Source organism: Notechis scutatus, chromosome 1 (assembly GCF_049901735.1).
Source record: "Notechis scutatus isolate UNSWTSFEM ecotype Mainland chromosome 1, rNotScu1.2, whole genome shotgun sequence".
Taxonomy (NCBI): Eukaryota; Metazoa; Chordata; class Lepidosauria; order Squamata; family Elapidae; genus Notechis; species Notechis scutatus.
Window position 1 is genome coordinate 61,187,184 of NC_142009.1, and position 27,255 is coordinate 61,214,438.

Here is a 27,255-nt window from a genome sequence, read left to right on the forward strand (position 1 = left end):
ATCCCACAGTCTCAGCAAGTCACCCGAGGGGACCAAATCTGGCGGTTTTCGCTCGTTTCGAATCAACTGACCGGCGTTTATCCTGCCCGCAACCCTTAAAAAGAGGGCAGGAGAATGTAAACGCGGGCGTGGGTGTCAGTCGCCACGACTTATTACGCAGGACCCCACCTACTTCAAGGTAAGAATTAGGCTCTATCTCAGTTATATCTGCGCTGCTCGCAGCTCACCCCACCCAGGCGGTGGCAGTAGCAAAGAGCTCCGGCCGTCCCACAAGCTGGCACCGCGGGGTGGGCGTTCCGTACTAAAGACGGCGCTCAGACTAAGGCCACGCTTCAGTTGCGAGAGCGCCGCCGAGCGTGCGGGGCCGAAGTAGTCAAAGCGGAAGCTCGGGTTTGCCTCAGTCCTCCGGCGGCGGGTTTGTTGCGCTCGAAGTTCGCGTGGAGCTGCCGGGACGCGGCACCGCGAGGAGAGTCTTTCCCCCCCCCCCAGGCCACGTGCTGCGGCCAGGGACTCGAGCGGAGGGGACCCTCGCTCTTTCGCTGGCCGCTCTTCGGACCGCCTCTGGTGGCGGCCGGCTGGGAGACGTTCCGCATGCGCCGCTCGAGGAGGCGAGTGGGTGAAGAGAAGGGCTCCAAATTCAAACGACGGAGGCAGCAGCGAGGAAACCCGGAGGAGTAGCCCGAAGCCGAGCGGTCGAGGAGCAGAGCGAGAAGGCGGTTGGGAGGAAAGGAGAATAAAAAGGGGAGGAAAAGGTGAAGCCGAGGCGGGTGAGGATCCCTGGCATTCCCTAGCGACGAAGCGGAACTCTTCTCCTCGCTTTATTACTCTCCTGCTGAGGCACCCCCGTGTCGTTTCCTCTCCCTCTGGAGCCGAGGCTACCCATTGTGCACCGCCATGGTAGATAGGGGTCCTTTGTTAACGTCGGCGATTATTTTCTACCTGTCCATCGGAGCAGCTATCTTCGAAGTACTGGAGCATCCCCATTTGCAAAATGCGGCCGAGGGTTACAAGCAGAAAAAGTCAGAGCTCCTGAAAGAGTTTCCCTGTCTGGGCCAGGAGGGGCTAGATAAGATCTTGCGGGTGAGTCCCCCCCCTTTTATTTATTTTTTTAAAAAGCTTCTTTCCCGCCATCTCTTTAGACTCGAACAAAATGGGTTGTCTCCTTTCAAATGTGCAATTGTTGCAGGGCGCCAGTTACACTGTGGGCTTGAGCAAATGGCACCTGCAGAAATTAAAATTAGCGCCCTCTCTCTCTCTCTCTCTCTCTCACGCACACACACATACACACACACCTTGCAATGTGAAAAAAAGAGGGATATGGTCCTCCGAATTGAGACGCGTTTGTTTGTTTTTCTCCGAGAGGCAGGAGCCAGTTCTTTGACACAGTAAAAACATTGTTCGACTCTGATGGCTTTACAGCTAGGTATGTGCCTCTTCCTGCACTGAATTGCACAAACTTAACAAGGCATGGATAACACCCAGAGTTGCTGAACTCTGCTGTAGTGGAAAGTATGGATTTGCTGTGCAAATATTGATATCTGAAATTACATTTAAAAACAGGTTACTGCTGAAGTGTCCAGATTCACTTGGTTGGTTCCCTTACGCTGTGAAAAACCAAGCCGGTCATATTTTAGCAGATTATTATATGCTTTGCTAAGAACACACTGAGTGCCATGTTGGAGCATTTATCTCAATAGCAGGTGCTTTGTTTGCAGTTTCTTCCCCCTACCCCCCAAATGTTGCACAGTAATATTTCCAAAATTTAACATGTGAGCAGGTGAAAAAAAAATGTATTTATGAGACCAATGTGCAAGGGAGGCCTACTTTGTAATCAAATTGTACTTTTAAGTTTTCTTGCAGTTCTTGAATGGTGACTTTTAAGATCATTGCCAAAAAAGTTAGGGTTACAATGTCAACAGGCAGCTAATGGGTATGGGCAGCCTAACCCCATCAACTGCTGGTGCATCTCTGGTTCTCAAAAGGTCAAAGGTGAGCTGTAAAATAATGCACTGGACATTATCCTCCATGTGGTTTGGGTTTTGCAACTTTTTGATTGATTTCATGCCTTTGGATTCAGTGAGATACATTTAGAATGGGTAGAAAGGCTGAAGACTTCAAGAGAGCTTAAGCTGATTGGCTGAACTTCATAAGGATCTGGAAAACAAAGGATGTGTTCTTCTCTTGATCTTTGTTTTGCCTGCCCCTTCTTATCTGTTAAGCTCCATTAAGTAGGAAAGTTTGTCTGGCACCTGTGTTAAGCTGTCTTGCACAGAGGCCAGAGAGTACAATAAAGAATGCAATATATTTGTTATGACTGAGTGAGTCACAATATAGGCCAAATCCTTGCTGCACTTCTATAGCTTTTTCCCTTTTGCATAGAAATGTTAGCTGTTCTCCAGTAGCCTTTTAAATAAAGTTTTTTCTGGATTACAATCTGATTCTTGTAATGTTTAAAGAAGGCAAACCTTTTTTTAAAAGATGTTAGATGCTTCAAGGAAAAAACATTTTCATTTCTCCTGTAAAAGAACAACTTGTTTGATATTTACATTACTGCATGTATATATATATATGTGGGTTGCATGATTTTATTCCTTCCTGGCATTTGCCAGATTCAGGTTCTGCTTTTAAAATTATAGAAAAAAATATTGTTCACCAAATGCCATACTTTATAGGAGATCATGTGTTTGAGAAAGGCAGACACAAGCAATGCAGTTCCAGTACAAATATTCCACCTGTTCTTTTTTGAACTGTGACAAATGAGTACAATCTGAACCAGTTATTGAGTTTAGCCAAGGCTGCATGTTTGTAATATTATATATTTTCCTCTTTCCATTCCTCTCGAAGATGGAGGGGTTTTCTAGAGGTAAGAAGAAAAGAGGCAAATAGTTTTGTTATAATGTATTTATATGTCACATTTTGCATTGTAGCATCATTAACCTTGCGCAGTGCTTTATAATCACTGAATTGTCTTCAATTTGGCTTATGTCGTTATGGTCATTAATATCCTACTTAAGTTGAGTGAACTGAGACTAGGAGAAATTAAAGCAAAAGTCACTGGATACACCTATAATGTAAGCCAGGGGTGTCAAACTGGCAGCCCGCGGATTAGATGCATCACACGCAGGCCATGCCCACCCCAGCTCTGCAAATGGGAAAAACCTCACAAAACATCACATAATGGCAATGTGACGCCGCAAGTTTGACACCCGTGATGTAAGCCAAATAAATATGTCATGATCTGGGAGAATGGATTATAACATATAGCGTGATGTTTCTGTCCATAAAATGAATTTGATGCCTCTGTGTCTCCATATTGTTATTCAAATTATTCCAAAACTGGATTTTCCTCTTGTCCACTTGTAGTTGAAAAAGTCCTTTATTTCAGGAGTTATTAAATTTTGATGCATCAAACAGTGCTACTCTGCTTGCTTGCTTTTCATAGACTTGTATTTTCTTGTCTTACACCCACATGGGAGGATGCTTGGTAGACTTCCAAATTGAAACTCTTCTGCTGCATATAGCTGAAGTGATTGGGCACATATATAGAACCATTCATATAGCTGATGGCGATTTCAAATTTTTCAGAAAAGTTGCTTGCTCTGTTTAAGAGGCAAATCTATACACTTTGAAGTGTAAGTATTTGCATGGAAAGCAAGACATTCTTCAGAAACCTCTACAAATGGAAATAATAGGAGATAAAGAACTGGGAATCAATATATGGATGAAATGATATTGATATTGAATTAATGAATTGAAATATGAAATGGAAATTTATTTAAAGATGGGTGAAATGGATAATGAGATGAGATGACATCATATAAGATTGGTGGAAATGAAAGTATGATTATGTACAAGTGATATAATCTGGAACCACGTTGCCCACACAAAGAGATGTGTAAAAATTAAAAAATTAAAAACTTTTTGGGGAAAAAAAGAAACCTCTACTTCATAGCATTTCCTCTTTTTTCATTGCAGTTTAATGGGCTACCAAATGTACCCAGGAAGTAGGGGAAAAGGCTTCCTGAAGTCAAGTTTCAGTACTACTGACCTTACATCAGTTGCTGCACATATTGCATCATTCTAAATGAAATGAGGAGTCCGTGCAACTTAATTGCATGGAATTTATCATCTAAGACTATCATAATTAAGACCTTTAAATTTGTGTTGCAAGTATGCTTTTTCACACACAGCATGTTTACTCATTTAGTAAATTCTGAGGGGTTGTTGTTGGTTTTTCCCCAATACAAATTGACCATTTGCTTTCCATTTTCATTGATGAAAATTTTGGACACTTTGTATTGGACTAGCTAATACTGTTCTGTTTTTTAAAAAAAAGTTCTTAAGTGAATCCAGGAATTCTGCTGGAATGACTATCTCCTTTTCTCTTTGTCAAATTATTGTGCCACACCCATGTTCAAATCCCTATTAGCTCTCATATGTAACTTGGACACAACTTGTTTCTTGTTTTGCACAATTGCGCTCTGTTCTGCATCTACTGTACATGCTATCTACATTTCTTCACTCCCTCAATTTCTGGGAGGCCTTTATTAGGTTTCCAGTTATATGTTCTATTTTTTTTTAAAAAAATACTTATCTTCCTCCTATTTTATTCTCAGTTTCTGGGAAGTTACAAATAAGCTATATTCTTTCCTCCCTTCCCCCCCCCTTAAACTGATTGGTTTCATAAAGGAACAAGTTCAAAATCAAATGCTAGAAGATGCTAGTTTCAATATGGTAGGTGTTCTTCTAAATTCTGATTTTTTGCAAAAAAAATAAAAATCCACTCCTAATTAGTCTTTAATCCTATACCTGAAAATCTGAAAGATGGTGCTTAAATGTAACTAAGTGAATTTCCATGGCTTTCTACTTCACAGCAGGTATTGTTAGAGCTTAGCGTGTATAGATTTGTTCTATGAATTGTTTTAAAAGTTGCTGTTCATGCTAAATTTTTCTTAATAGATAATTTGTTACATTTTATGCTGATAATGAGGTAACATAGACATAGTTTGTAATGATAAAATGTCCCTATTTTGTGGCTTCATTGAGTCATAAACTAACTGTTAGTAACTGGTTTTCATTTCCTGTAACACAGTAGATAAGAAACTTTTTTTATTATTTAAAACCACGGGTGTATTTCTCTCTTAAAAGATGTCATGAACTTCTGAATGGGATTATTAGAAAAGATATTTTTCTCTGTATGTCTGGAGGGGTGGGTTTAAAATAGCAGCATAATCTTATGTTGCATGTTTATTTTGGATCGTATCTACTGATTTTAAAAGGACTTATTATCTAATAAGTATGCATAGGGTGGCAACTTTATTGGGCAAAAGCGTCCAAGGATTAGGTCATGTTTTCTCAGATATATGAAGCATTATCAGTTAGAAATTGTAAGTCCATGATTTTTTCATACAGAACAATAATGCAGAATTGTTGGCAGAGTAAGATAAGTGGCATATAAGTGTAATAAATAAATAAAGTAAAATAAATAATGTATGGAAGATAACATCACAGTTAGCTTATTCACTAGACTAATGTTACTTTTTAACTTAGGTTTAATTTAACTTATTTGTGCACAGTTACATTGGCTGATACTCTGAATGGGTCATGCTACCTGATGTACTGTATGTTTGGGCTCCTTACAAAAATATTAAAGCTTTGTTCCTACTTTTTGAATTCCACAGTTATTTATACTTTTTTTCTCCTTTCCCGCCTCAATTTCTTAACATGTTAAACTCAAGTCAATCAAACTACATCATGTCATATGTCAAAATTGAAGGTGTCTTTTTAAAAATTCATTTCTGAAGAGTGAAGACTTAAGTATAATAACAACATTGGAATAAAAGCTTCTCCAGAAATTTGTTGGCTTTCTGTCAAAGATAATTATAAATGCAACCTTGTAACCTCTGATTACTTCACATTGTCAAAATGTAATTATCATTTGTGAAACTGAAGTGACTGACTGCCTTTAGATATATGTTTATAAAAACAATGACATACATTCAAAAATAGGGTAGTTATATCTTACTCTACTGAACAGTATCATTTAGTCATAAATCTTAGCATACAAGTAGTCCTTGACTTACAACCACTCATTTAATGACTGCTAGAAGTTACAATGGCACTGAAAAAAGTGACTTATAATAGTTTTTCCACACTTAACTATTATAGCATCCTTATGGTCACATGATCAAAATTCAGACGCTTGGCAACTGGCATGTATTTATGTCAGTTTCAGTGTCCCGGAGTTATGTGATCCCCTTTTGAGACCTTCTGACAAGTAAAGTCCATGGGAAAGCCAGGTTCACTTTACAGCTATATTACTAACTTAACAACTGCAGTGATTCATTTAAAAATTGTGGCAAGAAAGGTCATAAAACGGGGCAAAACTCACTTAAAACTGCCTTGTTTAGCAATGGAAATGTTGGGTTCAATTGTGGTCATGAGTTGAGTATATCATAGATAGTTTATATTTTCTTGTATCAAAAGAATTAGCCAGAGTCTTTTCACACTTGATAAACTGATGCAATTTCCACTTTGTCAGCAGTCAACAACTAGGAAAATGGAACTTGCTTTCTTTTTTTCTGGTATCTCTGTATGATTGATACTACTAACTAATCAAGTGACATACTTAGAATTTACTCAGAATGTGAGCAAGATAAATTTTCTGAACTTCTATAGTAACAAGTTGAATGTACGCCCATCTATCTTAGTTTACAGCTTTGTTAGTTGATAGGAAACTTGCTATATGCCACTAAAGCACTTTAGCCTGCCTCAATTTCTGTCACAGTCTCATTTACATATTGCAACACTTCCCATTACATCTTGCATAAAATTAATACAGTATTGCATTCCTTTTCTCTCCATTTCCTGTCTTGTATTTTTAAAATAAGGATGTGTTTGCCGATTGTTTTGTTTTTTTAACATGGGTGTACTTAAATTTGGTTAACTTTTTTTATTGTGGTCTGCCAATTATACAGAAGCAAAAATATATTACTAGTGTTTAATTAAACATGCTGGGGAATAAAGAAGCAAGCAGGCAGCCATATAATCCATTCATTTCTTGGAGCCAAGCTGGCAGACTTTTCCCTTTTAGCAAAAATGAATAGGCTAGGGTTTGTTTCTCAGTTAGATAAATTGGTGAAAGGATCTTTATTAGCATTGTAAAGGAAAGGACCTCAGTGATGGTCAGAATAGCATGGGAATGGGAAAACATATAAAAAGGAGGGAAGAGAGACTATCATATTGTCATGACTTACAAATTGATAATTTTTAGAGGAAGCTGAGTCTTCTTTAAAGTAGCATAGCATTGAAAACTTATTTTAATACACCTCCCTGTCTTTCCTTTAGGAAATTATATTTGATTGTTATTATTTTTAAAGTATGCTCTATAATTATGGTTCCAGTCTTATGTGAAAATGTAATTGTAGAAGAGATAAAGAACCAGTTTCCCTTCAGGCTATCCCTTTCTTTAGTACAGGTATCATTCATGACTGGAATAAAATCTTCCATCCAGAAATTGAGCAGCTTGGCTTTTTTGTTTGTTTGTTTTGGTTAAACTTGCAATGAAGATAATCAGCTTCAGTCCAACTCTCTGCCCACAAGTTGTTGGATGATCACTTCCCCTCTCGTGTGCTACAGTGCATGTTATCTGGCAGGGCCAAGGAGGAACAACACTAGCATAGATCTTATCCTCTTTCCTCTGTATGAGTTGGGCAATAAGTAACTGATCTAGAATTGTTACAAGATTATTTCATAAGATAGGTAGTCATTTGATTTTGATGGCATGCATAAAGTCTGTTTCAACCCTATACCTAAAAGAAGTTTGGTTCATCCACGATTCTTATGAAAGCAGATTACATGTGGAAAGTGGGTGTGGAGCCAAGACCATTTGGAACCTTAACCTTTCTCCTGACATGTTTGGCATAGATACTGCAGAGAAAAGACTCTGAGCTTTTACCATGCAGCTGGATAGTAAAAAGCAGATTTTTTCTCTCTGGTGCAACTGTGCTTAAGACATTTGTCCTAGCGTATTGTGAAAACTACATACCTTCCATTACTTATGCTCATTTATGAAATTAACTGTGAATATAACTTTATCTTCCATTAATCTCTGGATTCCATGAGAAATCTTGTGATGGATCAGGCTATGTACTGATGTCGTGAGAATTCTTGTGTATTGCATGAAATCAAGCCACTGAAAGGTCAGGCCATGATGATCTTGCGTCCCCTTTACTAGTCTTTGTAAGTTTCTCATTAGAATAGCTATAAAACACTTGTCAGTATTGCCTTCCCCAACTCCAAATTGGAAGCATGTGTACAGATAAGTTACAGAGGTTTATTTTGTTGACATAATTTAAGGAGAAGCATCTACTGTTCCAAAGAGAAATGATTCTTTTAAAGGGTTAGGAAACCTTCACGCTAACTCCTGCCAATCACCTACTAAGCTGAATAAATCCAGAGCAGAGCAACTGGTATATTACAAACAGTGCATTAAGGACAGTGGTTTTCACAGCCTTTTAAGATAGATTGACATACCATACTATTGATTGTCTCATTTGGAATTAGGCTGCAGGGTGGGGAAGAAGCAGCTGCAGCAGCTACAGTTAATTCTAAATGTGAATACTGTAACATATTCGTAGTTTAAAAAGAAGAGGATGCTGTCTTTGATAAAGCATTTTCTTGCCCTACATTTGATTTGTTTCTGGATATTGTTAATTTTTGTTTAAAGAATCACAAAGTCAGGGTCTCAAGTAAATGTATGTTGCATCATGAAAGTATCTTGTATTTCCTTGTTGGAACTGGAGTAGAATATTTTTCCAAACCAAACCTGAATAACTCCCATTTACAATTGACTATTGCTGCTATCTGCTCTATGAAGTCTACTCCTTTTGATTATATACAATCAGTATAAAATGTTGGGGGAATATTGCATCATAGAGCAGTTTTGCTAAGCTTTTAGAGATTTCTCAATGTTACTTTCCCAATTTTATACAATTAAAATAATGTTAAAGAGTGATACATTTTATATTTAATTGAGATGTAAAACTAGTATAAAATGTGTGTGACAATAATAATCCATGAAATATTTAGGCAGTATTCAAGTTTTCATTTTGCAGACATCTTGAGAATTTATATCCAAACCTCCTCCAACATAGCTGCTTCTTGGACTGAAGTCCCAACAGCTGCTGTCTCTTTTGTGACCAGCAAACTATTGAGATGATCACTTTTCAGGCTTTATGATGCAATAACACTTGCAGCTGCACTTGTTTCAAAAGAAGGGTGTTCCGTTTTCAGTGGTTATTGGAAATGCAACTTGGCTAAGAGAAAGAAGTTTGTGATGTTTACTTTTTCTTTAAAAATAGATATGGAGACTATTACAATGGGAGCAAGGTGAAAAAGAAAAATGAAATCTTTTGCTTCAAGCAAATGATGACCTGTTTAAAAATGTGAACAACAGAAGGTTTTCTTTTCATGCCATCATACATACAAATATCTCTTAATATAAAAACAGTCTCCTTTCTTGGAACACATGTTGGTAAGATCTGGTTGTATGTGATTTATTAGTGTAACATACAACTATGTTAATTATATAATGAGCTAACCACAATTTGTGTGAAGTATGTTTTGGTGCCAAAAATACTATAGTCATAATCAAGTTTTCAAAGCAGGGCTATTAATTATTTCATTGTTATAAACTGCTTTAAATGTCCATGCTTCCTTTATCAGTTAAATTTTATTATATATATTAGTTGACTTTTAATTGGATTGTGGTAGGAACATCTATTTGGAGATTTGCAGTACTATAGAGCAGGCTTGTTTTTCTGTTGACCTGTCACCTCTGCCTGCACACCCTAACGTCCTTGAACTATATTCTGTACATGGATGAGAAATTGAGGTCCAACTTATAATATTTATATTTATTGCTATTTCTCTCTAACATCCCAGTCAAAAAATGTGAAAGGTAATGTACAGTTTTAAGAAATTTGCTAAAAATTCTTGGTCTGAACTGAGACTCCACCAAATGGCTCCAATGGATAGAAGCCAAACAGTTTTATCAGGAAAGTTTCTTGCAGGCATTTACTATAAGTTGGAGCTCCTACTACATGGATATTGGCGCTAGAATATCTGTCAGATGTCATAAATACCTCAAAGCACTTGAATAATGTTAGCAAAATGCAGGTGTGAGCATGATGTAAATTACAAAGTAATTGTGTATTAATGCTAACCATGAACTCAGGGAACAGAAATAACTTTCCTTGACCATTCTTCCCTGAACACCAGAAATCTGTTAGAGGAGAAGTATATTTGCATGAGCTGAAAGGTTCTGTTTTGTTAAAGCAACATTTCTAAAGTTTGGTGTAATAGTTAATTTAAGTAGAAATTTTTAGAGCACTATTGCTTTTAATTTCTTCATCTGAATTTCTTGGGTACAAAGTACAATGAGGTTTCTAATTCACTAAAAAAAATTATGAATGCTAGTGCTGATTTTGATTCTAGGGTGGACACACAAGGCTTAGAATACAATTTAGTGTCCTATCCTGTGCTTTATTTCTCTTGCTTATTTCTGGGTATTGAGCAGAGAGCAACTGAATGAGGAATAATCTTATCTAAATTAGGTCATTAATTATAGGTAATAAAAGTTATGTTATGTATAATGCATACTTAATTGTATGAATAACAGTTGCCTTCATTTCGACAGAATATATTCTATATATTATTTTTGAGGGACTTTTATGTTATTAAGAGATGAGGAATAACTATATTATGAAGGACTTGGAGGTATTCTTTCTTGGCTGTATTCACCCACATATCACACACACACACACACACACACACACACACACACACTGCATATATACAGGCCATGAAGTATAAAGTTCATGAAAACAGAATTAGATGTGTTTATCTCTGCTATATATCTCTGCAAGGATGCTGATTAATGCTGGGAAAAGACTATGTTGAAATTATTTTACTTAGAATAATATATTTTACTGGAGTCCTCAGAAGGCAAATGAGAGCAGCTATTAACATATGAAAGCAACAGAAGGAAAAAATATAAAATGGCCTTTGTGCAGCAATTCATATATGGATTAAAATTGATTGCATTTGTGCTAATGAGCAATGATGCAACTGCAGTTTTACTGTTAATCATGCACACATTACATCAGTATGAGAATATTGACAGATAAGCCTATTCCCCATGCTGTAATTTCATTTGTGTTGACAAACAAATGTTTCTAAATGTAATATTTAAAGGTGGTAAAATAGAGAAATATGAAGAACTCCATGAAATAGCAACCAGTTTTGTATAACTTTGCTTTTATAGGTTGTTCAAACATGTTTCCTTTCTATTTAATTATTATTATATTATAATTATAATTATATGGAAACTATATTTTCTTTAATCTTGCTTAATCTACATAGGCCAGTTAGATGCAGATTTTCTATGAAACTATGAGCTTATTTGTGTTTGGGGGGGAGGAGAGAGAGAAAGAAAGAGATTATATTTACAGTGGCCCATACAAAATATATTACCTTTTTCTTGTGTGTCTAGCTTTCTAGAAATTAAAGCCCAATCCTAAGCAAATGTATTGTAATTAAAGAAGGTTAGCCAGAGAAATGTGCATAGGATGGTTTGTCTTAAAGATATAGCTAAAACTGCAATGATAAAAAGTGGTCTAGTGCTTTAAAAAAAATCCATCAAACTAACAGATTTCTTAGAAATCCTTGCAGGAACCTAGAAAATTATATGGAAGGTTTATATATAATGCTGTACAATACAGAAAAATGGACCCATTTCCCATTTGCTTGCCATCAAATTTCATAAATTTCAAAATCCCACTCATGATTCATAACTTATTAATAATACATTCTGCCTTTTTTTAAAAAAAACTTACTTTAAAATTAGTATCTGGTAAGAAGACTAGTTATCAAGATAAGCTGTTGTCTTCAAGAAAGCTTGTAATTTATTAACAAGAAGTAGCTTCTGTGATTTGAGGACAGGGAGAGAAAGCAAGTTCAGTCTTACTGAGAAGCATAAAGCAGAGATAACTATGTTTTCCTTAGTTTCTACTTATTTGTTCTGAGATAATGCAGGTAGGTCAAAAGTTCAGAGATGACACTGATTTGCTTTGGGTGTGATCCAGCAGTCTGAATTCTAGTTGGGTGCAAGATTGTCATGAAAAAGTACTCAAGTTTATGACTATTATAAAATTCCAATTACATGCTATCCTTAGGCTGTCATATTTTGTTCCTCTGTTAAGGATTTTTTTTTACAAAAAAAAATGATATATATGGATAATCTGCTTAAGAAATCAATTATGTTTTAAGGTCATTTATCAAAAAATATAAGGTTATGCATCCATGAAATTTTGCTACAGTTACCTTTCCACAGTAAAGCCAAATTGTTTGCTAAGTTTAATATTGATGCCTAAAACAGCATCTTTCCTATGCTAATGTCATTTTACATTAATTGCTTTGTCTTCTCCACATAAACAGTGGTAATAATCCATGGAGTAAAAGGGACTTTTAGGCATCATTAAGCTTCATTTTTGGATAGTCTTTACCTTTGCATGCATATTCTAAAGGCATTTATCCTGGTATTTCTAATCCTTTTTACCTCAATTTATGCAGATTCCCTTTCTTGAAGCTTGAATCATTCTATATATTAATAGCAATGCAAATTTATCCCATATTCAATGTAGCAAAATGCATTAATTAAAATTAATCAATGAACAAAAGATGAAGATTGATATAAAGAAGCGTAAGAAACATTCCTCTCCAATATCCTCTGAAATTGTATCAAAAATAAAACTATGTTCATTGCATTGTTCAGTTATATAACAAATAAGAAAGTGGGCAACTTTTGCTCCCATTTTCAAGGCTTCAAATTACCAATTTTCCAAATTCTGTGACATTCCATTATATAAGAAAGGGAGGTTCTTTCAGATGCAAGATTAGTTGCTGCCTTAATAATTGTACAAATTAAAAATAATAAATAGGGCAGCCTACTTTGCAGCCTTAAAATATATAAATATTGAAGGAACAGTCAAAACCATAGTCAAATATATGTTTTTTCTGTATTAAATGCTTCAGTGTACCTATGCTGTTTTTTGAGTTGAAAATGGTACATATCTATAATTTGTTAATCCTTTGCAATCTCCATTTGTATTTACTTGTAGATTAATTTATTTACTTCAACCAGATTTCAATCCTTATCTTTTTAATGAAAAATTAAATTTTACTTTTTCCACAATATCATTTTAATGCTTTGAGTAGCCTAATAAATAATAAGAAAAAGAATACATCTAAACATTTATTTTGATTATAGCTTGATTCAAGAAATAATCCATTGTTCTGCATAAAATTATCTAACTAAGCCTGTACAACTTGGAAATATTCATGTTTCAGTAGAGATATTGCAATATCACTGTGAACTTTGTTGCCATTCTTTGAAAAGATAGCTACAAAAGGAATCGGTTTTATCTTATTTATTCATCAAATTTACTTGGCTGTTCATGTCACAAGAAAGAATTGCGGAATCAGCAGTCAGTTGCTGAAATGAACAAATGGTATCTATTGGCAACAATCAGTCGTTTACAAAAGACAGTACAGGGAAAACTTGACTAAGGCCTTAGCAAATTTAAACAGTTATCAAAGAATGCAAAGTTAATGCCTACAATTTGAGCATTTTTTTTCACTTTCTTTGTCTGAGTGGAGCAAGAGAAATAGAAGCATGTTATTTAGACAGTCCTTGCAAAGACCTGTAGTACAAAGGGTAGAAATTTATATTCATGTGATGTAAAGTATGATGGATCACTCTCATTTTAATTAGTGAATGAGAATGAGCATGCTGATTTTACTTCTCAATCTTATTTCAGTTAACATCTATGCACCAAGGGTAAATTATAGTGCTGCTTAAAAGTTTGAATTTTCAATATTTCTGCATAAATTTGATCTAAAACTTGAAATGTTCTCCACACATCTTGAACTAAATATAGAGTTCACAAGTATACAAAGTACTATACATAAAGGAGGCCTAAATTAATTTTAAAATGATTCCTTACCTTAAAGATTCATGCTTGACATGAGGAGGTGACAATGAAACAGGAACAATACAGTAACAAGTGTATTCCCACTTTCTACCCAAATCACAATTTCAACAGGAGCAAACTTGCCTTGCCCAATGCTGTATATAGATAATTTACCAAAGCTGCTTCTATCAGCCTTCCATCCTTCTGAGGTCAATAAAATGAGGACCCAGATTTTTAGGGGCAAAGTGCTGTGAAGTGGTATATAAATCTAAATGTTATTGCTATTCTATATTTTGTACAGTATGCCATGATATTTCCTCTAATCATTTTTAGATATTTTGGAAGTTATAGTTTTCCTTCATTACTTTAATTGTGATTTTTGTGTTTTTATTTGCTAGTCTATGATCTCTTTGGATAGTAAAGCAATAAAAACATATGCTGAAATACCTAAATAATCTCCAAATGATGACAACATTAAAAATAGCTTTATCACTGCTTTAAAGGGGCAGGAACATAACACTTTGAGGAAGTATTTGTCACTTCAGTGAAGATGGGCTCTTTTTTATGATGGCATGATTGGCCTTGTTTTTCTGGTTAACTATTCCACATCCTTATCAAAAGAAACTAAAACTCATCTATCAAAATAGATGGGTGAACTGAATTTGTATGCCAGCTAATATGTAAGAGATTATGTTATGTTATTTCAAGAAGTGGCAAAACTCTGATATATAGAATAGGTTAAGTTCAACTTAGTCATAACAACAAATTAAGAGTAAACAAACATTTCTAATTTGATTGAGATTATTAATAACCTTTGGGTTGGTAAAATACATGAAAGGATTCCAACTCTGCATAAGATTTTAAAGAGCTGATGAGGAAGTCTTCAAGATGTATGGGACTAAATTTAGTGAGAAGTTACTTTGAAGCTTTTGGCTAAAACAAATTATCAAAACAGGAAATGCTTCTTGAATATATTTTAGACAATAATATGATTAAACATTTTGTGTTGATATTGGATTAGATATATACAACTTGTTCTCAGATGGGAGTGTTTGTGAAGTTTTACAATTTTTAATTATGATCTCTTTTCCTAAATGAAGTACAAAGAAATATGGAATCATATCCTGTGTTTTTTCTCTATTGCACCTTTCAGTTTTGCTTTTTGATAAATGCCAGTTAAATGAAAGTGAAAAATCCCAGTAGGTGACAGTGACTTCTAGCATCTTGCCTACAAGTTTGAGTTTATTTCTTTGTTTTCTCTTATCCAAAAGTCATAGAATGTTCCAGAGAATTCAAATGTGGAGTTGAACTTAAAATAACACTATAAAGTAGAAGGGAACCAGAGAAAAAATGATCAGCCATGTTACATTAGTTTTCGAGAATCATTTGTGATGGATTTCAAAGATCAGTCATTGTGCAGGGTGCCAAGATGTCCGACTGCCTGGGCAGCGTTTATTCTTTTATACCATTTTTACAAGCAAGGAAGAGTAGCATAGATACAGCATTTGGATTGGAGAATATATCCCACGTGGGTGAAACCTCCCATCCACATTGGTAAAACCTCCCAACCAATCCTTAAGACTAGCGGTGATGTTAGTAAATGAGATCACCTATATGCCTGGAAAGTCCGGGACTTTCCACCTTTACCAAGATAGGGAATGAGATCATGCAAGTAGCCAAGAGGCCCCATATAGGTTTTAAACACTGCAGTTTGCTGCTAGCATCTAGCGCCATCCATAGGATCTCAGTAGCTACTACACATTTGAGAGGTTGGTATGTCAAGTGACTGAGCTATTTACAGGAGTTGCTTCCTTAAGTCGTTGTCTTGCCCCTGATTATGTGCTACTATGGAAACAGTTGGGGTCTGGGAGGCTACATGAAGGGACATAACATTTACACATGTCTGATATAGGAAACTGAGATATTGGTCTACTTAAAGGCAGCCATAAGGCCTGCAAATGAATTTGCTTGTACGCATTTTACATATATTTGATCCCCTGTGAAATGCCTAAAAGGGTACTGACACCAATTGCACTTAAGGGAGGTTCAGGCTACATGAGCTACTAATTAATCAATTCCTAAAGTGGCTGATTTCCTGTAATATTTATCTGATATTGGGAGAAATATTTATAATAATGGATATGACCATCATAGTATTCATGCTATATGAGATTCCAGAATTGTATCTGTAGTTGAAAAAAAGGACCCCAAATTCTGACATGTCAGAATAGCAAGCAAGACTAATATCTCCCATTTTAACAGTTTAATGTAGGATTGAAAAATGGGCAAAATGTTCCTGCCCCCACAAAGTCAGTTTGTACAGTATAAAGAAATGGCTTTTGCTGTAGCCATCATCTCTAAAATAACAAAGTGTTTCCCATTTTTCAGTTGCAAGTTAGCTTGGCATAGCCCACAATGCGATGATTTGTCTCAACTTCTGTGTATTTTGCTAGCTATAGACAACAAAATATCTCAAATTTTAGTTGAGTACCTATTAAATTTGCTTCATTGGCCTCAGTAGTAGAAGAGCTTTTTTTTTTTTAGTACTCAATGATGGTTGGGAATCCTAATATGGTGCTGTTGGGGTCCACAGATGCCTGCTGTGTTCCCTGCTCCACTTTAAAATATCACTAATTAAAATGTAAGTGCCATCTCCTGGGCTCATTGGTCCAATAAAATATAAAAGTAGGTGGTCGCAACTCATTGCTTTCTTTGGAAGTGGGCCTATCTGCCAGGAAAAAAGATTGTATCTTGAGTACTGGAGAGTATATTGGAGAACAAATTCATCAGTTTGCTATCCAGGAAACTGATGGTTTGTAGCTGATCATATCTGCTCTGACAGCCCTGTTGCAACTGTTGTGCAATTGAATTCTGAGAGAACACTGGTAAATAGGGGAGATGAAGGTTTGAATAGTGCTAGACATTAAATATCACAAAATATAACTGTCCTAAAAGTATTCACTGATAAACATTCAGGACATCCTGTATCAAAATCTGGAGTCAGTCACTTATTTTATGCTTTCTATATAGCTCTTTCTTGGCACTAAAAACACTCATGTTATTGCTGCTGGTGCTGTTGATCCTACTTGTATTAGCATGTAAGCCTCTTTTTGCCAAGAGGACAAACTATTAACATAATCTAGTGAAACCTGTTGGGGCTATAATGTAACAAGTTTCATTGTTGTTGAATATTATTATTGTAATAGTCGGCTTTATCAGTGTTGATCAGAACTGACTGCATCAATCTAACTTCAGATAATAATGTCCTAGTATGTTTAGAAAAATAGCAGCCATTCATAACAAAACTTTGATGGACCTTAGTGCCTCCACTTTGTCAGCTGTCACATAATTGTTCCAAGGGTTATGGATGGACCACATAACTTTCAAAGAAGTTTACAACCATTGGGGTTGCTGAGAGGTTAGAACAGGGGTCCCCAACCACCAGTCCGCGGACCGGTACCGGTCCGCGGAACAACTCCTACCGGGCCGCTGGCTTGCTGGGCGCCGCCATCTTTTTTTCATGAAAAAGTGCTTCCGGTGAGCTTTTTGGGCAGAAAGCTCACCGGAAGCACGTTTTCATCAAAAAGATGGCGCCACGCTCGGTGAGCTTTTCCGGTAGAAAGCCATTTCTACCCGGAAAAGCTCACTGAAGCGCTGGCGCCGCCATCTTTTTGATGAAAGCGTGCTTCCGGTGAGGTCACCGGAAGCACTTTTTCATCAAAAAAAGATGGCGCCCAGCTGATGCCGGTACCGGGCCGCGGCGTCAAAAAGGTTGGGGATCACTGGGTTAGAAGATATTTACAGTGGAACCTTGTTTTCATGAACCTTGAACCAGTATTTTGGATATAAGAGACAACATTTAAATTTTGTCCATAACTTGCTTGTCTAAAGCAACCATCAAGATCCTCATTTAGCTTATCAGTGCAGATAATGCTCATGTTATTTTATATGGATTTTATACATTAAATTTGTGGTGACGCAGTGGTTAGAATGCAGTACTGCAGTAGTTCTGCTGGCTGCCTGCAATTTGGCAGTTCGAATCTCACCAGGGTCAAGGTTGACTCAGCCTTCCATCCTTCTGAGGTCAGTAAAATAAGGACTCAGATTGTTGGGGGCAATGTGCTGACTCTGTAAACCGCTTAGAGGGGGCTGTAAAGCATTGTGAAATGGTATGTAAGTCTAAGTGCTATTGCTATTTAAAAAGTCCTATTTGTTATTTAACAAACAGCCAGCTCCCATTGATGCCCTTTTTCCATCAGTCTGTTAAACTGTAGATTTACATTGTTTTGTTAAAGCATTAAAAAACCATTCAGAAGACTGAGCAATTTCCAGAATTCAGCTTTTAGCTTTCCTGTCACTTCCCAAACTACTGTCTGTGATTTATTATTTCAGTAACTTGTATGGTGAGAGTTCACAGACCTAGAATAAGTCTTTCCATACAGTGCTTGCTTGTATGAATGTTCAGTTGTTTTATGTTCTTTCATCACAGTGCAGTTTTCAATTCAACTCCAATTGATACTTTTGCATTATGTAATTTTTTTCTATCCTGTTAGATTTTTTAGTAATGAGTAATGAGATTATATATGCTTTGTATATGTATTTTCTGTTTATAGCATAGCTAAAAGGCAAGATTTATTTTTGTAAAAGAATCCTGTTTGAATGTATTCTGTAACTAGAATTTATTTAAACTTAAAATGTACTTCCTTATAGCATAGGGTGGATAACAAAGAATTATAAAGCATGAAATCCAAATTATAAGGGTTCTATGATTTAATTATGTGAATGGATTACACTGTGGCTTTAAACATGTGTTGGACATATTCATAGATGTATCTTGGAAATCATTGTGGTTTTGTTGCTACTTCCCATAATACACAATTACTTTACAAATCTATAGAACAACTTTAGTTCTCTCCTGATCAGAGCAAAAATAGCAAAACATAGTTTCGAAATTCTGAAAATCTAAATAAGTTTAGATATATTATGTTAAAAAGCATGATTTTTCACTTGAGAATTTCCTGCAAATAGCTATGGCTTAGAGTTAAACAATGCATGAAATCTGCAAGAAGTCTGTGAGGAAATGTTTTTAGCCAAGAAAGTTAAATATTTTTATGAATTTTTATAATTTCCATAAATATAGTCTTTTGATTTTTCTCTTGATTTTGCAGCTTCCAGATAATAAAAACTGAAGGACCTTTAGGGAAAAAAATCTACATAATATAATAACGATTAGATTCTCTATTGAAAGCAACAATAGGGTAATGCCTGTTCTGTTTCATACTTCAAATTGTCAGAAATATCCTGATTTTTTTATGGCTACTCTATGCACTGTAAAATTATTTTTGTTGATTCAATCTCGTTTTAAGAAGTATTATAGCTAAAATATGTGGGAAGTATAATGAAAGCAGTGTCAAGCAAGGCCACAGCTCATCCTAAGTCAAAGCATGCCAATAGGGACCAGAGGGAGGTGCATCTTTGGCAGAGGAACAGCTATGAGTGTAAACTTGTGAAATGTTGACACAGCAGTGAAAAGAGTTGGCCCTGTAGCCTCCTCAGGATATGAACTGAAATGATGGGCTCTTCCTTTCCATCTGCTGATTTATGCTTTCCACCTCTTACCCCGCAACACAAACACTTAAAGATTGTTTCAGCTATTTCATGGATAAGAAATCAGAGTAAATCATTTGGGTGGAAACTTTGTTAACGGTTAAAAATGACATAAATCAAACAAAGCCCAGTGAAATTTACTTCTGCTTAACACAGTTTTTCTTACCTAATGGCTAGCAGTAAAATAGAAACAAAAGCAGAGGTACAGTTATGCGTTTGTCAGAAAATGATCCTTTTCTACATCTGGATATACTCTGCTCAGACATGATATTCTTCCGATTAAAATCGGAATTCCGATTTTTTTGGGAATCGCTCCCCTTTCACCCCCCCCTTCTTCTCCTCCTTCCCCTCCCCTCGGAGGCCCCAAGTCAGGAGTTGCTGGCGCGGCTCTGCGTGGCTCCAGTCCCGCGTTGCCTCAGGAAGGGAAAGGCAAAAGGAAGAGCCGCGGCGGTGCTTTGCAACGGCAGCAGCGGCTCCTGGTTTTGCCTTTCCTTCCCGAGGCAACGCGGGACTGGAGCCGTGCGGAGCCGCGCCGGCGGTAGCAACTCCTGACAGCCCCAGCCGGATACCTGAGCGGAGCCCGGGCGCGCGGGTGGTGCGAGCGGAGCCCGGGCGGGCGGGCGGTGCGAGCGGAGGCCGCTGAGCGGCAGGAAAAGGGAGCTGGGCAGCGATTTCTTGGCGCGCGGTGGGGGGGGTCTCTTTTGGCCGGCCCCGATTTTTTTTTCAGAGGGGAATATCATGCCTGTCTGCTGGTCCTGGTATTTTAAAAGCTGGAATGGCCAAAGTGATATCTAAATATCTTGCATAAGAAAGAATAGATAGATAGATAGGCAGGCAGGCAAGCAGGCTGGCAGTTCTGTGGGGTATAATTGTTGTGGAGAAACTAGTGTCCAGTTCACATGCTCCTTTTATTTTCCTCATCTTTTGATTAAATTAATATTTTTGTGGTGTTGTAACTATAGATTCAGAAAAATAGCTCTAGCCATTCACACATGCAAGTAGTATGACAAATTAATATAAATGGGTGGATACTGTTGTGCAAAACAAGGTCACTAATGCAATTGTTCATTTGATTCCAGATGACATAGATCATGCTGGATTGAATCATTGTTTCAGCTATAGTTGTTTAAAAGGTACATGACATCATAAAAGGCCATGACATCACTGATTCACATATAAATGTATTTGACTTTAGCTATCCTTTCTGAATCAGAAACTGAGTGGAGGGTTGACACTGGGGGAAGGTCCTTTTCAGCTGACACTGGACTACACCTCCACCATTCCTACCTACTGGCCATTCCACCTGCAGTGGAGGACATAGGCCTCAACAATGTGACCTGGGCTTCACCTGCTATAGCAATAATCTCTTGGCCAAGCTATGTATTTTGTTTTGATATTAACTTTATTCTTATCTTCTGCTTACTCCTCTCTGTCTTTTTATAAAGCCAACCTTTGTGCTCAATGTTCTACCTGACCCTGGACTATGAGACAGATTATAATTATCAGATGTTTCTGCACGAATGCCTTGGCATTACAGTCAGTGTTACCTGTTCACTGTTTTAACAGAGAGTGATGGTATTATTTAACATATACAGGAAGGCTAAGAGTTGTTATAGGCATTGCCTGAGTTTCAATGCACACTGTATTATATAGGATGGATGACGTGGTCTGTTTTGCAATCTGAATTTTTCAGACCAACCTTTTAAGTTTCAATCTCATTTGTTTATTAAAGAGACTATACAAGTCTGTTTCATTCATTTTCACTGGAGGAATGAATCCTTTTCCACAGATTCATTGTTTGTGAATTTTGTGGCACTGCTATCCCACCATTTTCTGAAGCCTAAGGAGGTTTACACTGAAGCCTAACCTTAAAAGTCTTATGCTGAGATAGATGTTTAACTAAAATCATGCAGTAAACTATGTGGCTGAGTAAGACTTAAAAATGAGTCTTCCCAGGCCCAGTCAAATGCTTAAACTACTAGACTATTTTACATTGGTATTATCTCTGCTGGAATGTATTCACATGCCTCTCTCAGAGAGTTAGCAAGATGATGTAAACTGGGTTCAAACTCACTCTCAGCCATTAGATGATGCCAGGTTAGTGACGTATCTTATCCCAAAGAGTTATTATAGTGGGAATAAAATATAATTGATCCACATGTGCCTGGAGCTCCTGGAGAAATGGTGTCTATATAAATAAATAGGCCAATAAGAAAAGGTGTAAGTTGCCTGTGGAGAATAGTAGTTGATTTTTCTTAAGTAATGTTACTGAATAGATGCCTGGAAAGAATGCTTTAACAATCACAGAACCTAATTTGATTGTAATACTGAAAATCAAATTTCAGTAATGAATAACTACACACACACATTTTCTCAAATACCAAGAGACAGTTTGATCTTTGAGATTTGACCTGATACTATAAAATTAATTTTAAGGTATGAAGCAAAGAAAATCATTCCACTCTGGTTCTATTGTTTTGAATTTATTTTAGCATTTGCTGTGCCTTGCAAGGGATGATAATATTGGTTGTTTTTAAACAGCAATAACAGCAGTCAGATTTAAATTCAAATTTAGGTTATTAGTTTCTGCATAAAAGGATTTTATTATATTTTTCCAAATTTGCTCAGAATTAAATGATTTACCATGTACTACTGCTTTTCTATTCAGTTTCTAAAATCCACAATTATTGAACGTTGTGTATTTGTTCCGATAAGTACATTTTCTAATTTAAAATTCGTTACTGTGGCCATGTTTATTAGTAGGCCACAAACATATGAAGAATTGGAAAAACACATTTTCTTTCTCTTTTTATAATATATAAATGAATGACATGTCTCATTTTTTGAATGACATGTCTCATTTTTTATAGGTGGTCTCAGAAGCTGCTGGGCAAGGAGTTTCAATCGATGCTAATGATACATTTAATTACTGGAACTGGCCTAATGCTGTCATCTTTGCTGCTACAGTGATTACAACCATTGGTAAGTATCAGTTTGTCCATATGGAGGTTCATTTATATATTAAACAATACAGGAAAATACTATTTAATAAAATGAAAAAATGAAACATTGGAAAAAGCTGGAGGGGATAGCTGGGGGCTATCTTAGTCCGGCAGTCTTCTAGATCTCAATATCTCTTTGTCTTTTTAAGACTGGCAGTTTAGAGACATAAATATTGGCATCATGAATGTGCTAGTAGGAATAGATTCCTTGTTCACTGTCTTTGAATCAATCTATTGTGTAAAACATAGGGGAGGAAAGCACAGGGGACATAGAGATTTCTATGACAATATTTTTCTTCCATAGAAATGCCTAATAATTGTATTTTATGAGCCATTTGTTTTATGAGAAGATTATTTTTTCAAAAGCTATGTATTTCAAGATGGTGGCTTTACAATACTGCAGTGAGAAATGTTTTCCCTGCAGTTCTCAAGGTATTGCTGACTTTGATGGAAAAATCACAGAAGAAATATGATAACGGAATTATGGGATGACATTATTTTTGGGTTTGCTTTTGTGCTATCCCTGTAAGATACAAAAAACACACACCCATAAGAGTTTACAAAGTTTGTTTGATCTGATGCAGAACACACATAGTGTTGGAAAATAAACTGACCAGGGAAAGTGAGAAAGGGAATTAGAAAACTTGCTGCTAAATCAAATAAAGCACCATGTTTCATTTGTTACTATTATTAAAATCTATTTGAAATATATGTGATGGTTTCTCTCTTCCAATATTTCCCATAAACAACCCATAAACATTTTTGTACTTTGGCATTCACAATGTTTGCTAGAACAGGGGTCTCCAACCTGTGGGCTATGGCCCACTTGTGGTCCATGAGGGTATTGCAAAATGGCCAGGAAAATGGCCAGCGAGCATGTGCAGCATGTGCACATTCATGCCACTCGCGCAAACGGAGCCACATGCACGCATATTTGCTGGCTGCAGAACAATCCCCTCTGCCCCACACCAGTCCGCAAACCTGGAAACATTGGGGAACTCTGTACTAGAAGATGAAGTTAGATCAGCCCTCCAATCATTAACAAATCAAAAGACTATAGGAACTAGTGGACTGTCCATTGAAATATGGCAAGCAACTTGAAGAAGAATCAGAAATATTGTACAATATTCTTAATTTCACATTTTGTAGCAAAGCAATGCTTAGGGCCACCCAATACAGATTAGAACCCTACATGGAAAAAGAGATGCCAAATCCTCAACAAGCTTTAGAAAAGAAACATGAGATTTTATTGCTGCTGCATGCTGGATAATTGAGAAAGCCAAATAATACCAAAAAATAAGTCATTATGTGCCAAATAGATTCTTAAAAAGCCTTTGAATTGTCAATCGTGTCAAGTTGTGGAATGTGCTTTAAAAAATGAGAATCTCAAAATATCTTATTGTCCTGTGAGAAACCTTTGTACAAGTCAGGAAGCAACCTGGCTCCCGGTTGGCAAAGGAATGAGGCAAGGCTATATAATTTCTATAATCTATTATTTACCCAACCTATATGCTGAATATAAATTAAAGGAAGCTGGTTTGAAGCTGAGAATGGCTTTAATGGCTACTATCAATGACAGTACTTTGATAGCTGAAAAAGCAAGATATCTGCAAATTAAACATAAAGACCAAATTAATGACAACATGCTTTAGAATAGACAGCTAGCCTTGGAATTAACAATGAAGGTACTGTATTGAAGTGCTGGATAGCTTGTGCCTTTTAAGATCAACTATCAGTAATAAAGGAACAAGCAGTCAAGAAATATGTCACAGATTAAGAGCAGCCATGAAGGTCTTGGAAAAGATATTCAGACACCCTAATGTATCTATAACTATAAAGTTCAGAATTGCAAAGGCAAGTATATTATTTGTGATACCACATGAAACTGAAAGTTGGACTTTGAAGGAGCAGGATAGGAAGCATATTCATGCTTTTGAACTTTGGTGATGCTGGAGAAGACTCCTGAGAATATAATGGGCAGCCAAGAAAAGAAATCAACCCAGAGTTGTCACTTGAGGCACAAATGACTGGGATATATTATGAAAAAGATAGGATTTATTATGAAAAAGACCTAACTTTTTCATAATAGGTTATGAGAAGGTTATGATTCTGGGAAAGGTGGAAGGAAAGAGGGGAAAAAAGACAATCAGTAGCAAGGTGAATAGACTCAGTTGTACTGGCAAAGGGTCACCATTGGAAGACCTGATAGAGTAGACCACTTTAGGGACACATCATCATGGAAAAAAATCTATGAGGTTTCTAAAAATAAGCTATGATTTTTTCAGCATCTAATCATAAAAGACAAATTACACCTGTTGTTACATGTGACTCTCCTGGCATGGTTAATTTTTAATCACAATATTCTTTTTCAGGTTATGGAAATGTTGCTCCAAAAACTTCAGCTGGGCGACTTTTCTGTATCTTTTATGGACTTTTTGGTGTTCCACTCTGCTTAACATGGATCAGTGCTTTGGGGAAATTTTTTGCTGGTCGTGCCAAGAGGCTGGGCCAGTTCCTAACAAAGAGAGGAGTAAGCCTGGTATGGAATTCTTTTTAATTTGCTTCCAGCATATAAAAATTATTGGAATTGGATTATAAACAATCTAAAAAAAAACCAATTTAAGGAAGGATTCTTTAAACCCTAACTAATAGTTAATGTGATTTTTAAAATATATTCTTGCAGTTCCACATCTCTGCCCTTGGACAAAAATAGTAAAAAAATATCATAACTTCTATTAAATTCATAATTCTTCATAATTTTGGATTTTTGGCTCAGACTGCCACTAAGTTTTTTCCATTAACTGTTGTATAGCAAGGAATTTGACAGAGATATACCTATCTCTAATGTAAAAAGGCAGAATACTGTCTAAAATGAATCTGCTTAAATTGTCATTTTCTTGCTCTTCTATTAAAACTATGTGGCTTCAAAGGATTTCCACTTTTCTCTTTTCTTTTAAATTCTCTAGATTTGAGAATTCTGCTTTCTCAACCAGACAGAGTATTTATGTTTTGCTCATCTTATGCAACCTCTGTTTTTTGCTATGTCAGTTATCTGTTTCCTGTTCCTTGGTGCTGTTTATAACTCCCTTGCCTAATAGGAAAGCTGACTGTAAACCATAATAAGCTAACAATTTAGATTTTTAGTGCAACTTTCACCCAGCCGATATCATAATGCCCTGATGTAAATTGATGTTGCAGCTGCATCTGGCATATTATGTCAAGCTCTGGTCACCAGGCTTCAAAAAGGGTATAGTATAGTCAGAGGAAGGCAAGAGGAAGGCAACTGAAATGGTCAAGGAGCTATAGCTGTTTACCTAGAAAGGAAGTGAATGACAGGTGACATAATTGAGGTGCACAAAACTTTGAATGATATGAATAAAGGAGACAACAAGAAACAGTGTTCCCTTTGCCAAAATATAAGCACTAGAAATCCCCTAGTGAAATTGAATCAGGACAAATAAAAGGTGTTTTTAAAAAAAAAAAAAAAAAAAACACTACTTAACTGAACTTTGGAATTTGGGATGACATGCTGATTACCAGTTTGGCTACCTTCAAAAAAATGCTGGACCAATTCATAAAAATCATAAGGACCAGAGGTTTTGCATCTGAAGGCCATCTGCTGAAAACAGCAGTTTCCTTGTGCAGTTGATTGGCCTTTGTGAGAATAAATACACTGATGGACTAGATTGATTGGGGTGGGGTGGGGGGATGTTCTAGCAGGCAATGCTTATGATCCAGGCCTGAATAGTACCCTATTTTAACAGATCACATTTCATATGGTTATAGTGTTGGAAAATGCATTTAGTAGGTCATTTTTCACTTATGAAATAAGTCAAAGAGCCTTTATAGGGAAATTAAGAAATTATAAATATTATGAAAAGGACATTTCTCAAGGAATTTCTACAAGTTATTATTATAGTTGGTAAAATAGGGATGGAATTAATGAGAACACTTCACGAAGCAAAAATAACATGGTATTAATCTACCATATAGGACTTCGTGCACACAGATGAAACAGGAAGTAAAGTAGAAATTTTCAACCTTGTTTCCGTCTGCACAAAATAGCCAGAAATAATAGCAACTTCCTATAGCTCACAGTTATTCTGTTGCTGCAAGACACTATATCAAAAAAATATGATAGGATGGACTTTCTAAATATGGGGAGGGGGAGAAATCTACTAAATTAAGATTGCACTGTATGATCCTTCTTTTTTCCTTCCATTTATTACAGAGAAAGGCACAAATTACTTGCACAGCTATCTTCATCATTTGGGGCATTCTAGTCCACTTAGTTCTTCCTCCTTTGGTTTTTATGGTGACTGAAGAATGGGATTACATTGAAGGCCTCTACTTCTCATTCATTACCATCACCACAATAGGATTTGGAGACTACGTTGCTGGTCAGTAATAAACCTGTCATTTGAGTGTCATTTTGTGAATTTTTAGCAGTTTGCCTTTAAAGATTTTAAAACATGCAAATAGAAATGAGCAGTAGTACAACTAATTACAATTAAGATTAAGTAATGTGTTGGTCTCTGTGCTGTGCAGAAACTCAAGACAAAAAGAGAGGGATGAAAAAATTATCTCAGGGAACAACAACCATGGAACTATGT

General features: G+C 36.4%; 1 protein-coding gene across 1 annotated transcript in view; it reads left to right on the forward strand.

The window, feature by feature from the left end:
• Positions 1 to 298: 298 nt before the first annotated feature.
• KCNK5 (potassium two pore domain channel subfamily K member 5) overlaps positions 299 to 27,255 on the forward strand; it is a 32,458-nt gene continuing 5,501 nt past the window's right edge. The window contains exons 1-4 of the mRNA XM_026681404.2: positions 299 to 1,080; positions 22,511 to 22,622; positions 25,015 to 25,181; positions 26,874 to 27,042. Coding sequence (XP_026537189.1) covers positions 895 to 1,080; positions 22,511 to 22,622; positions 25,015 to 25,181; positions 26,874 to 27,042 — 634 coding nt within the window. The 5' untranslated portion in view covers positions 299 to 894. The remainder of the gene's footprint in view (positions 1,081 to 22,510; positions 22,623 to 25,014; positions 25,182 to 26,873; positions 27,043 to 27,255) is intronic.